Genomic DNA, 14,367 nt, shown 5'->3' on the forward strand with positions numbered 1-14,367 from the left:
GTTTAATCGATCACCCAACTAAGGAAAGAAATGCAAAATGCAAAAAAAAACACACAAAAAACTGCACCTCTAACAAAATGATACTAATAAGATAAGTATGATTGGAAATTAATGGATATTTGTAGATGTATAACAAAATAGGTCCTCAAATACATTACTTCTATGTGTGACTGTCAATGTTGGAATGAATGAAAAGAAATCGACAAAGTTTCAGTGATAATGACATGCAATAAATGGCTTGATTTTGATGATTTAATCCTGAAGGTCAAAGTCAAGGTCAGTCTTAAAAGGAAGCTTGCATCTGATAATGTTAGGCAGACACTTATAAGGCATCTCTGTATTGATATTTGTGAGTCATACAGTAAATCGTTATTGTTCACGACAAATAATGTCGCCATTTAGTAAAACATGATGTCACTTTGTGAGCATCAAACATAATGCATGTATACATTTATTTTGTTCTGTTACCCTTAGACATGATTTAAAAGAAATTTGCCACAACTTCACTGTCACCGATATGCATGAAATGCCTTAACCTTGTCATGTGTGTGATTACATGGGGTTAGACACTTGAATGAAATCTCTGTGTAATAATCATATGGGGTTAGACACTTGAATGGAATCTCTGTGTAATAATCACATGGGGTTAGACACTTGAATGGAATCTATATGTAGTAAACGTTTTTTTCAGTTATGCAGAAATATATTGATTTTGTACTTCAGCATGATCACAATTCCGTAAAAAGTGATGTGACCACCAAAACTAATGGTTGTGTGTATTTTTTTAAATTCAAAACAGTACTTCAAAACAAAATAAACACTACAAAGTGTCTGTAATGTGTAATATCATATGCTTACTTATACAATTCTAAATTTGGATTTCTAAACTGATAAACCTACAACATTCCTAGGATAACATAGTGGTATTAGTAGTAGTATGTTTATTAGAGTGACATGTAATCATATAACATAATAGTAACAATACAAGTCGAAACAAGGAATTACCCAATCTGATTAAAATCCGATGTAGATGTCGGCTAATCATTCATTGCTATTTTACCTTCGTTATTTTGCCTGAATTGACCTTCTTGGTATATGTTTACATTTTTTAGCCTGATCACCTCCTCTACACCCAGCCCAACAGGCTTACAAGTCACTACAATAAGAGTACAATATATACAATTTTAGGTATTACTAATTGATTAAAACAATCGTTGTCAAATCTACAAGAGTCATTTAGACACAATATCAATGACTGTAAAATTTTATACAAATTGGTGATGTTAATCATACTTCCTTTCATAATTAGCTGTATGAAATTTAAACGAGGAAATCCTTTTATGTTTAATGGGATGTCTTATCTCACTGAAAGTCTTCTACATACCCTACACTTCACATCTTTATGTTTTTATCACCTGTGTGGAATTATATATGCATGATCAAACTCCCTTGTTGGCTAAATCTCTTCCCACACATCTCACATTTGTATGGCTTTTCCCTGTGTGGATTAATTTATGTATAGTCAGATTAGATTTCATACTGAAAGCTATTCCACACACTTCACATTTGTATAGCTATTCATCAGTATGGATTCTATTATGAATGGTCATATGTGCTTTCTGACTGAAAGTCTTTCGACACATGTCACATTTTCATGCCTTATCATCTGTGTGGATTCTCCTATGTCTGGTTGCACTCCCTTGTTGGCTAAATCTCTTCCCACACACATCACATTGGTATGGCTTTTCCCCTGTGTGGATTCGTTTATGTTTTTTCAGATTAGATTTCAAACTGAAGGCTATTCCACACACTTCACATTTGTATGGCTTTTCACCAGTGTGGATTCGTTTATGTCTAGTCATATTAGCTTTCGTACTGAAAGTCTTTCCACACACGTCACAGTTGTATATTTTTTCACCTGTGTGGATTCTTCTATGTATGGTCAGATGTTCCTGTGTTCTAAATGCCTTTCCACACACTTCACACTTATATGGCTTTTCACCTGTGTGAATTCGTCTGTGTTTGGTCATACTTCCTCTGTCATTGAAAGTCTTTCCACACACGTCACATTCATATGGCTTTTCACCTGTGTGGGTTCTTGTATGTCTTGTCAAACTTCCATTCTCACTGAAAGCCTTACCACACACGTCACATTTATATGGCTTTTCAGCAGTGTGGATTCGTCTATGGTTAGTCAGATTTCCTTTCTGACTGAAAGCCTTACCGCACACTTCACATTCGTATGGTTTTTCACCTGTGTGGGTTCTTTGATGGTTGGTTATACTTACTCTCTGACTGAAAGTCTTACCACACACGTCACATTTGTATGGCTTTTCACCTGTGTGGATTCTTACATGTTGGATCATAGTTTGTTGCTGACTGAAAGCCTTTCCACAAATATCACATTTGTATGGCATTTCACCTGTATGGATTCTCCAGTGTGAAGCCATATTTCCTTGCAGGCTGAAAGTCTTTCCACACACTTCACATTTGTATGGCTTTTCCCCAGTGTGGATTCTTGTATGAGTAGTCAAAAATACTTTTTCACGGAAAGTCTTTCCACACACGTCACATGTGTATGGTTTTTCACCTGTGTGGATTCTTCTATGTCTCCTCATACTTCCTTTCCTGCTGAAAGACTTACCACACACGTTACATTTATATGATTTTTCATCTGTGTGGATTCTTCTATGTAATTTCATACATTTTGTCGAATTGAAACTCTTTCCACATACTTCACATTTGTATGGCTTGTGACCTGTATGGATCCTTGTGTGTATGGTTAAATCCCCTTGTTGACTAAATTTCCTTCCACACACTTCACATTTGTATGGTCTTTCACCTGTGTGGATTCTTTTATGTACGGCCACATTTCCTTTCTGACTGAAAGTCTTTCCACACACGTCACATCGGTATGGCTTTTCACCTGTGTGGATTCTTCTGTGGCTGGCCATATTTCCTTTGATACGGAAAGCCTTTCCACACACATCACATTGGTATGGTTTTTCACCTGTGTGGATTCTTCTATGTATTCTTACACTGCCTTTTATACCAAAGGTTTTACCACATATGTCACATTGGTATGGCTTTTCCCCTGTGTGGATTATTTTATGCTTGTTCAAAGTGTCTTTCATACTGAAAGTCTTTCCACACACGTCACATTTCCATGGCTTTTCACCTGTGTGGGTTCTTCTATGTTTGGTTACATTTCCTTGTTGGCTAAATCTCTTCCCACACACATCACATTTGTACATAATTTCACCTGCGTGGATTCTTTTATGTATGGTCATATTTACTTTTACACTGAATCTCTTTCCACACACTTCACATAGGTATGGTTTTTCACCTGTGTGGATTCTTCTATGTATGGTCAAATGTGCTTGTACATGGAAACCCTTTCCACATATGTCACATTTGTATGGCTTTTCACCCGTGTGGAGTCTCCTATGTATCCTCATACTTCCTTTAATGCTGAAAGTCTTTCCACACACATCACATTTGTATGGCTTTTCACCTGTGTGGATTATTTTATGCCTGGTCATGCTTCCTTTCTGACTGAAAGTCTTTCCACACACTTCACATTTGTATGGCTTTTCACCTGTGTGGATTCTTTGATGCTTTGTAAAAGTGTCTTTCAAACTGAAAGTCTTTCCACATACATCACATTTGTACATAGTTTCACCTGTGTGGATTCTTCTATGTAGAGTCATGTTCCCTTCTCTGTCAAACGTCTTTCCACATATGTCACATTTGTACATAGTTTCACCTGATGGGATTCTTTGATGACTGGTCATCTGTCCTCTTATTTGTGTACGTCTTTCCACACACTTCCCAATTGTGTGTTTTTTTCTATGTTTTGTCATACTTCCTGTCCACTGAAAGTCTTAAGTTACAAATGTGTGGATTCGTTTATCTATATCTGCAGTCTTTCTTCCTGAAAGTCTTACCACATACTTCACACTTGTATGACTTGGTCACCTCTATGACCTTTGATAGCTATATTTATAGTGCCTGTGCCAATAACATTGTTAGATGGGTCACACTTGTGTTCTTGTTATCTTGATAAAGTCCTCGCTTGTATAGTTTAAGTATTTTGTATATCAAGCTGTATACTAGTACTGCCTCTACTGTTTCTTCACCTTGTTTTAGCTGAAGTATATCTTTTATACCAGTTGATTATCAATGTACATAAGTCATCTTTCCACCAAGATTACAGAGTATCACTGAAAAAATAAACAAATTGTATACTACATTGTATATTAATCAATGTCTATTGGTGTAGATTATGATAAAGCATACATTTTTTGAAACTAAGGTCACATGATCATAACTTTATTTTCAATGGCCCTAGCTTCAACTGGATACTTTAGTGGGTGAAAATTCTGTCTGTCTGTCTGTCTGTCTGTGTCATCGTTTTCTCCAAAACGGCTGGCTCAATTCAAACAAAATTTGGCACACGTGTTCCATAGGGTAATGGCAAGAACTGATTAGGTTTGAGTACACATCTTGTGAATATTAATGAGCAATTTACGTTATTAATGGTTGTCGGTAAGTAGACTATAGCTATGTTATGTTGGTTGAATTTTGTTTATTATTTGCTGTGGAAATGGGTGTGCATATCCTGTTTATGTAAGGGATAATGGGTGTTCCATAGGGTAATGGCAAGAACTGATTAGGTTTGAGTACACATCTTGTGAATATTAATGAGCAATTTACGTTATTAATGGTTGTCGGTAAGTAGACTATAGCTATGTTATGTTGGTTGAATTTTGTTTATTATTTGCTGTGGAAATGGGTGTGCATATCCTGTTTATGTAAGGGATAATGGAAGCCAAGTGAACTTAAGGATGGCTTTCCTGCGCCGAGAATAGGAGGCGGGCATTTGGACAACATTTTTGACAACTAACTTTCATTAGGACTTGAAAAATCACAGAAAAAGAGCTAAATTTCTTGCATAAATTAGTAAATTGCATGACTAATCTTACGGAGACATTCACTTTAAATCTGGTTGAAACTGTTCTACCTTCCGTAAGGGAAAGTTATATTTTGTTGTTGCTAGGCATATATGTACATTTATTTCTTTAACATTACCCTAACTAGACACTGAAATCAATTACCAAATATCAAAATGTTATTGTCAGGGGTTTGCGATTTTGAGTCGCTCATAGATAGGCAAACAGGCAGAGAGATGGACGAGACATTCTATTAAGGCTTTAACATCATGAGTATGTATTGAACCTAATTTAACATGAATGAATATAGTCCAGCTGTGCTAAAAATTGTGCTCTAGAAATCTCAAATATAATCTTGGTGTCATTGAGAAGAAGGTGAGAAACCCATGGTGCAAATTACCATATACAAGATTACCACTAACTAAATCAATTGGACTTCAACAAATAAACAAGACGGCATTACTAGTGACATTGTAACCAAATTTTAGAATAACCTGCTGAGTAGTTTTGGAATTTGTGATTTTTTACCAAAAATCACAATTTTCCACCGAATTTGGATATAACTTTCCGGATCACTTTGACTCAAAGAAATCAATAACAAGACATTACGAGTGACATACTAACCAGATTTAAGATCAATCTGCCCAGTAATTTATGACCTTAAGTTTTAAAACCAAAAATAACATTTCTGACCAAATTTAGCATACTACTGATCCGATCATTTTGCTTTGAATAGTCTTTCAACTTGGCCCAATAAGTAACATCCCCGCAAAATATAAACAAGTCATTGAAAATGACATAGTCCCAGCTATGATTGGGTTTTAAGGAACTGGCAGTTTATGTTGTCACTTTTAAACCTGGTTAATGTTGTTTGGCCTCATATGGTTGTTTATGATATCACTACTCTATTCAAGCATGTCTGAGTTATGGCTTTTGACATGAAATTGAAAACTGCACCAACAAAATGGCTGCCAGGCAGCCATATTGGATCGTATCACGACAACAATGAATATTCACATGTATGTCGAAGAACACTGTGCTGATAACAACTTTGAACGAGATCCGGTAAAGCATGTCTGAGTTATGGCTTTGGACATGGAAAATTCGCAAACAAAATGGCTGTCAGGCAGCCATATTGGATCGTATCATGACAACAATGAATATGCACATGTATGTCATATAACACTGTCCTAATACCAACTTTGAACGAGATCTGTTCAAGCATGTCTGAGTTATGGCTTTGGACATGGAAAATTCTCAAACAAAATGGCTGCCAGGCAGCCATATCGGATTGTATCATGTCAAGCATGTCTGAGTTATGGCTGCTAGGCGGCCATATTGGATCATATCACAAAACAAATTGACGTGCATATGTATGCCATAGTATGTTGCCCCTGTACCAAGTTTGAAAAAAATCCGTCAAGGCATATCCAAGAAACAGCTCTGAACAGACGGACAAATGGACGCACGGACAGACGGAACCCATTCCATCATAAGTCCCCATCCAGACTACGTCTGGCAAACTTTGTACATGACCGTGAAATACAGATAAAATTGACGAATTTTCACACAGTGAACATGCTTGTCAGACTCCAGACAAATGCTGAACTGAACCTCCTCTTGGATCTGGACCTCTGATCGGTAACAATCGTAACACCTGAGACCACTAAATCTTTCAGTGGTCTGAGGTTACACACATGTCAAGAGTTACTATACGTTAGTGTCTAGTATAGCTCAGACAGTAAAAGAATTCTAGCTTTTTGTGGTCTAAGATTATAGGAACACAGACTTGTCACCATGAGGACCTTCTATGCCAAAATTGTTCGTGACGGCCGTATTCCGATTATACATTAGCGTTATCTTCATATGATGTAGTCAATTAATTCGTAGGGTAGAGTAGTGTTTAGGTACAGGATGGGGAATATTGGATAGCACAGCAATACTTGTCTGTGTGGATAGTAAGATAGAAGTCACTCCTGTGGTGGCTTTGTTTCAAAGCATAAGTAATGCTAAAGGATAGAGATTACAAGAAGTGGCTAACAACAAATATTGGTATAAGGGGTATACGACTGTGTGTTGATAGATATGTACAACATCTGTTTACATAAGATATTACTCATATACATATGAGAACATTTCTGAAGTGAGCTTTGATGTCTCCGACAATAGGTCATGCATTTTTTATGAGCGTCATGGAAATAAAACAAAGAACACTTGTAAATGGTTTGAGTGACTTGGGTTTTGACAACCAAGCAGTGAGCATCTCTCCTTACTTTGGCTTTGTGGCAGAGGGTGAGGACGTGCTACCGAACTCCGGGTTTTCATAAATAAAAGTCTTATGTTCCAGGTACACAACATACATCGTCTCGTCCATCCATTTACTAGTACTACAATACTGGCTGATCTAAAGTTTTGATAAAGACATCGAAGCCATACTAATATTTGTGTTACGTCAGCATCAACACACTTGCGCATAGTACATTCCAATCTAAAATCATAACTACGTACTAGGTATATTAGCACACATTGATCAACATCGTATAAATAAAATCAATCTTTCTGCACATACGAGCGGCAAATGTAATATCCAGTTCCGAAAAAAATCTATATGAATTGAGTAAATTATGATGGGGGTAAGTTAGCTGCAATAATTGTAGCGTCTTGTTGCGGTTTTGAGGGTTTTTTCGTCTGTTTTGGTGAAGTTTTAGTGTTTAACCCGCACCTAGGTGCACCGTCTGCAAGCAGGACGAGGTTCGATCTGTGACATCCAAAATCGTAAGTACTACTATGTGTATTAGCACACATTGATCAACATCGTATCAATATAATCAATATTTCTGCACTTAAGTGTGGCAAATGTAATGTTCCGAAATAATCAATATGAATTGAGTGAATTATCAAACAGAAAACCAATGTCGTCGTCTCACATGATCACAATTTAACCACGCAAGAATACTCACATTTTGTTAATCTGGTCGTCTTGTAGTCATGACAATCTAACTATCACAATTAATCTGTTAGTCATATCACACATCCATGGTCATATAAAACTCGGACCACTAATTTTTAGTGGTCTGAGTGTGGAAGTAACGTACCTTACAATAGGCCCTATAAACGTCACTTTCTTCAATGCAGTCCGAAAGAGTGTTCGATGCAGTCTGGTAGAAAATTGTGGCTTTGGGGGATAGGCGTGGAGATCGCGAGCGTTGTTACGATCGGACGTCGAAAAAACGCTGTTTACTGTAGCAGCAGCTACTGGCTTAGTCTATCAGCTAGCCCTCGGATGTTCTTCCGATAAAATACGACACACAGCCGAACAACGCTATCGAGGATGGAACTGTAGCTGTTCGGGCAAGCCCACATGCGAACTTCGTTCGCTTATAGTTATACCATCGAAAGAAAGCCCGAACGTCTAGCAGCAAGAATACTACTGGCTGTGGCTGTAAACTAAAGTTCAAAAAGGATACGCTAAAAAGTGACGCTATTTAATTCATAGTTAGTGATTAAAATCACTAACTATGATTTAGATATAAAGTAGGATTACCCACAATACAGGCTGCCGCTGCCTCACTGCGAGTTGTGTACACTTCTGGGCGTGTCTAGCTCCTTTGCTCTTTTACGATGTGTCAATATATATTGTCATTTGAATACATTGGTATCACTAGTGAGGATAGCTATTTGTACTTTTCACACAACAATAAAAAATAAAAGTACTGACACGTCCCATTTCGATAAGGATCGTCTTTATATCAGAATACAATGAAATGTCGATAATATCGTTAATATTGACGTAGTCAGCCAACTATATATGAAAGGGGTAAAATTACACTTGTTTCTGTGATCGCGCAGGTTCACTCACTGCGAAAGAAGAGTGAACCTGCGCGATCACAGAAACAAGTGTGATTTTACCCCTTTCATATATAGTTGGCTGACTACGTCAATATTAACGATATTATCGACATTTCATTGTATTCTGATATAAATATGCTGAGACATAACTCGGGAAACAAATGCCTGTGGTACGACCGGTCGTGGAAAATAAACAGTGAACAAAATACTACTTCTTCACCTCCCTTCAATCAGAGTAGGTCATGATATAGTCGAAATATGGAATTTGAGTACGAACGACATAGTAATACAATAATATTTAATATACACAGATTGTCAAGTGCCTGTGTTTGTACTTGTTGAATAAACAAATCTAGAGTCTTGGTTATTACATGTATGGCGGTTCAAGGGTCATAGCCATCTACTGTTTCTGTAACGTGTTTCTGTAATTTAATACATCATCATGATCACGGGTACATGTGTTTATCCGTGATATGCTTTGATGGTCGTGTCTTATTAGAAACATCAACAATAACACGGAATTAACATGGAATAGGGGATTTCGTTAGTAATCAATCAAAGCGAATCTGTTCACATTCTTTCACTGCCCACATCACGTACATGCAAGGAATACGAGTGTCCAGACGAGCCAAGACATATATTACCAATACACGTGTTTCAGGTATTTGCATGTTGGCTTGTGACAGCTGGCTTGAAAGATTCGTTTTCAGATTAGACATACTAGTATTACATAGAGCCTGCAGCCGGGGCCGAGATATTCTAAAGGAAACATGACAGTGTCTTCATGATCACAATTTATGTCAAATGTTCTGATTGCGTTCGAATAAAGTCAATGGACATTCATTCTCTCTCTCTCTCTCTCTCTCTCTCTCTCTCTCTCTCTCTCTCTCTCTCTCTCTCTCTCTCTCTCTCTCTCTCTCTCTCTCTCTCTCTCTCTCTCTCTCTCTCTCTCTCAGGCTATGATTCACACAAAAAGACATTGAACATAGTTGTATTTAAAATCCAAGTTTATTAAAATATGGAAATGCAAAAATGCAAAACATCCTGCACCTTGAGCAAAATGATATTAATAAGATAAGTATAACAGGAAATCAATGGGATATTTGTAAAAGTATATCAACTTTTAAACACATCAACACAATTCTGTTAAAGGTAATGTGACCACCAAAAGTAACACTGGTGAATTTCTTTTAAATATTACTAATAAGGCCTCAAAAAATTGATTGGTTCTGGTTACCCGACCTCACCTAGTTTTCACTACCGATCGTACACGTTGTTTTGACGTATTAGAGATGTAGAAGTAGTGGATGTAGAAACTGATATCCTTATAAAGACAATATAAATCTAAAACTATTCTTCCTATCCGTAATGGCTGTACATCTGATGAAAAGAAACCAAAAATTATAATAACACAGAAACCATATGGAAAACAATGGAAAACATAATTACCTGAACTAGACACACACATATGAAAAATAGATATATATATATAACTTAAAAGTAAACAAGTCATTGAGAATGACATAGTCCCCGCTATGATTGGGATTTAAGGAACTGGCAGTTTATGTTGTCATTTTCTTGATATCACTGCTCTGATCACGCAACAGCACTTTTGAACCTCAATCAAACAGACTTAGATATATTGTGTCTGGTCATTGGACATGGATCATGCCACCTGGCATCATGGCACCTGTTCAAGTATGTCTGAGTTATGGCTTTGGACATGGAAAATTTGCAAACAAAATGGCTGCCAGGCAGCCATATTGGATCATATCAAAACGAAAATGGATATGCACATATATGTCATAGAATACTGTCCTGATACCAACTTTGAATGAGATCTGTTCAAGCATGTCTGAGATATGGCTTTGGACATGGAAAATTCGCAAACAAAATGGTTGCTAGGTGGCCATATTGGATCATATCATGACAACAATGAATATGCACATGTATGTCGTAGAACACTGAGCTAATACCAACTTTGAATAGGATCTGTTCAAGCATGTCTGAGTTATGGCTTAGGACATGGAAAATTCACAAACAAAATGGCTGCCAGGCAGCCAAAAATCAGTCCAGGCATCTCCAAGAAACAGCTCTGGATGGACAGACGGATGGACGCACAGACAGACGGAACCCAATCCATAAGTCCCCGTCGGACGAAAAAATCTACCTACCCCACCTATTCTAAAAATTGAGCGTAATCAGAACCACACATTTTTTATTAGGCCTAATATAAACAATACTTCACAGCAAAACAAACACTACACACTACAAAGTGTCTGTGATGTGATATGAAATATGATATGCTTATTTATACAATCTTAAATTTTCATTTCTAATTTGATAAAACTACAACATTCCTATGATAACACAGTGATACTATTATTTGATTAAATCAATCATTGTTAAATCTTCAACACACAATGTTAATGACTGTAAAATATTATACAAGTTGGTGATATTAATCATACTTCCTTTCATAATTAAAATTTGCATCTACTGTATGAAATTTAAATGAGGAAATCCTTCTATGTTTAATCACGTCTTATATCTCACTGAAAGTCTTCTACATACCCCACACTTCTGTATGCTTTTATCACCTGTGTGGATTCATATACGTATGATTAAACTCCCTTGTTGGCTAAATCTCTTCCCACACATCTCACATTTGTATGGCTTTTCCCTGTGTGGATTCATTTATGTATAGTCACATTAGATTTCATACTGAAAGCTATTCCACACACTTCACATTTGTATAGCTATTCATCAGTGTGGATTCTATTATGAATGGTCAAATGTTCTTTCTGATTGAAAGTCTTTCCGCACACATCACATTTTCATGCCTTATCACCTGAGTGGATTCTTCTATGTATGGTTACATTCCCTTGTTGGCTAAATCTCTTCCCACACACATCACATTGGTATGGCTTTTCCCCTGTGTGGATTCGTTTATGTTTTTTCAGATTAGATTTCATACTGAAGGCTATTCCACACACTTCACATTTATATGGCTTTTCCCCTGTGTGGATTCGTCTATGTATATTCATATTAGATTTTGTACTGAAAGTCTTTCCACACACGTCACACTTGTATGGCATTTCACCTGTGTGGATTCTTCTATGTATTGTCAGATTTTCTTGTGTTCTAAATGCCCTTCCACACACTTCACATTTATATGGCTTTTCACCTGTGTGGATTCGTCTATGTTTGGTCATACTTCCTTTATCATTGAAAGTCTTTCCACACACGTCACATTCATATGGCTTTTCACCTGTGTGGGTTCTTGTATGTTTTGTCAAACTTCCATTTTCACTGAAAGCCTTACCACACACTTCACATTTGTATGGTTTTTCACCAGTGTGGATTCTTTTATGCTTAGTCATATTTCCTTTCTCATTGAAAGTCTTTCCACACACATCACATTCATATGGCTTTTCACCTGTGTGGATTCTTACATGTTGTATCATAGTTTGTTGCTGACTGAAAGCCTTTCCACACACATCACATTTGTATGGCCTTTCACCTGTATGGATTCTTCTGTGTAAGGCCATATTTCTTTGCTGGCGGCAAGTCTTTCCACACACTTCACATTTGTATGGCTTTTCCCCGGTGTGGATTTTCGTATGATTAGTCATATATTCTTTTTCACGGAAAGCCTTTCCACACACATCACATTTGTATGGTTTTTCCCTGGTGTGGATTCTTCTATGAGTAGTCATACTTCCTTTCATGCTGAAAGTCTTTCCACACACTTCACATTTGTATGGCTTCTCACCTGTGTGGATTCTTGTGTGTAATTTCATACAGCCTTTCCTATTGAAACTCTTTCCACATACTTCACATGTGTATGGCTTGTGACCTGTATGGATCCTTGTGTGCATGGTTAAAACCCCTTGGTGACTAAATTTCTTTCCACACACTTCACATTTGTATGGCCTTTCACCTGTGTGGATTCTTTTATGTAACGTCATAGTCCGTTTAACACTAAAAGTCTTTCCACACATGTCACATTGGTATGGCTTTTCACATGTGTAGTGGATTCTTCTGTGGCTGGCCATATTTCCTTGCATATTGAAAGCCTTTCCACACACATCACATTGGTATGGTTTTTCACCTGTGTGGATTCTTCTATGTATTCTGACACTTCCTTTTATAGCAAAGGATTTTCCACATATGTCACATTGGTATGGCCTTTCACCTGTGTGGATTCTATGATGCTTGTTCAAAGTGTCTTTCATACTGAAAGTTTTTCCACACACATCACATTTGTATGGCTTTTCACCTGTGTGGATTCTTTTATGTATGGTCATATTTTGTTGGAGACTAAAAGTTTTTCCACACTCTTCACATTTGTATGGCTTTTCACCTGTGTGGTGGATTCTTCTGTGACTGGCCATATTTATTTGCATACAGAAAGCCTTTCCACACACGTCACATTGGTATGGTTTTTCACCTGTGTGGATTCTTCTATGTATCTTCATACTTCCTTTTGTAGCAAAAGCTTTTCCACACACATCACATTGGTATGGCCTTTCACCTGTGTGGATTCTATGATGTATTTTCAAATAGGATTTCGTACTGAAAGTCTTTCCACACACATCACATTTCCATGGCTTTTCACCTGTGTGGATTCTTTTATGTATGGTCATATTTTGTTGGAGACTAAAAGTCTTTCCACACATATCACACTGGTATGGCTTTTCACCTGTGTGGATTCTTCTATGTAGGGTCAAATGTCCTTTGCTGCCGAAAGTCTTTCCACACACATCACATTTGTACATAACTTCACCTGTGTGGATTCTTTTATGTATGGTCAAACATGCTTGTGCATAGAAACCCTTTCCACATATGCCACATTTGTATGGCTTTTCACCCGTGTGGAGTCTTCTATGTATCACCATACTTCCTTTTATGCTGAAAGCCTTTCCACACACATCACATTTCCATGGCTTTTCACCTGTGTGGACTATTCCTTTATGCCTAGTCACATGTCCTTTCTGACTGAAAGTCTTTCCACACACGTCACATCGCCAGGGCTTTTCACCTGTGTGGAGTCTTCTATGTAGAGTCATGCTTCCTCTTCTGCTGAAAGCCTTTCCACACACGTCACATTTGTATGGCTTTTCACCTGTGTGGATTCTTCTGTGTAGAGTCATTCCTACTCTTCTACTGAAAGTCTTTCCACACATGTCACATTTGTATGGCTTTTCACCAGTGTGGATTCTTCTGTGTAGAGTCATTCCTACTCTTCTGCTGAAAGTCTTTCCACACACGTCACATTTGTATGGCTTTTCACCTGTGTGGTTTCTTCTATGTTTTGTCATACTTCCTGTCCACTGAAAGTCTTAAGTTACAAAAGTGTGGATTCGTTAATCTATATTGTGGTCTTTCTTCCTGAAAGTCTTACCACATACTACACACTTGTATGACTTGGTCACCTGTATGGGAGCTTTGATAGCTACATTTATATTGCCTGTGCCAATAACATTGTTAGATGGGTTACACTTGTGTTCTTGTTATTATGATAAAGTCCTCGCTTGTATAGAAAGTATACAAGTACTGCCTC

At 37.3% G+C, this 14,367-nt stretch overlaps 1 protein-coding gene across 1 annotated transcript; it reads right to left on the bottom strand.

Moving 5' to 3' along the window:
• Positions 1–1,425: 1,425 nt before the first annotated feature.
• On the bottom strand, positions 1,426–14,125 carry LOC144451016 (uncharacterized). Its single transcript, XM_078141775.1, has 6 exons — positions 12,458–14,125; positions 11,645–12,205; positions 3,297–3,875; positions 2,843–3,113; positions 1,659–2,338; positions 1,426–1,491 (listed from the first exon to the last, which is right to left on the bottom strand). The coding sequence occupies exons 1-6, from the start codon at positions 14,123–14,125 to the stop codon at positions 1,426–1,428; spliced, it is 3,825 nt and encodes a 1,274-aa protein (XP_077997901.1).
• Positions 14,126–14,367: the final 242 nt, after the last annotated feature.

Source organism: Glandiceps talaboti, chromosome 20 (genome assembly GCF_964340395.1).
Source record: "Glandiceps talaboti chromosome 20, keGlaTala1.1, whole genome shotgun sequence".
In the NCBI taxonomy this organism is placed as follows: domain Eukaryota; kingdom Metazoa; phylum Hemichordata; class Enteropneusta; family Spengelidae; genus Glandiceps; species Glandiceps talaboti.

Excerpts from the sequence above, each read along its gene's own strand:
- LOC144451016 (XM_078141775.1), bottom strand. The coding sequence starts at position 14,125 with ATGACAAAACATAGAAGAAACCACACAGGTGAAAAGCCATACAAATGT. Across the intron at positions 3,876-11,644 it reads GAATCCACTCAGGTGATAAG|TGGACAGGAAGTATGACAAA; the intron begins GCATGAAAATGT and ends TAAGACTTTCAG. Across the intron at positions 2,339-2,842 it reads ACATAAAAGAATCCACACAG|GTGAAAAGCCATACAAATGT; the intron begins GTGAAAGACCAT and ends GAATCCACACAG.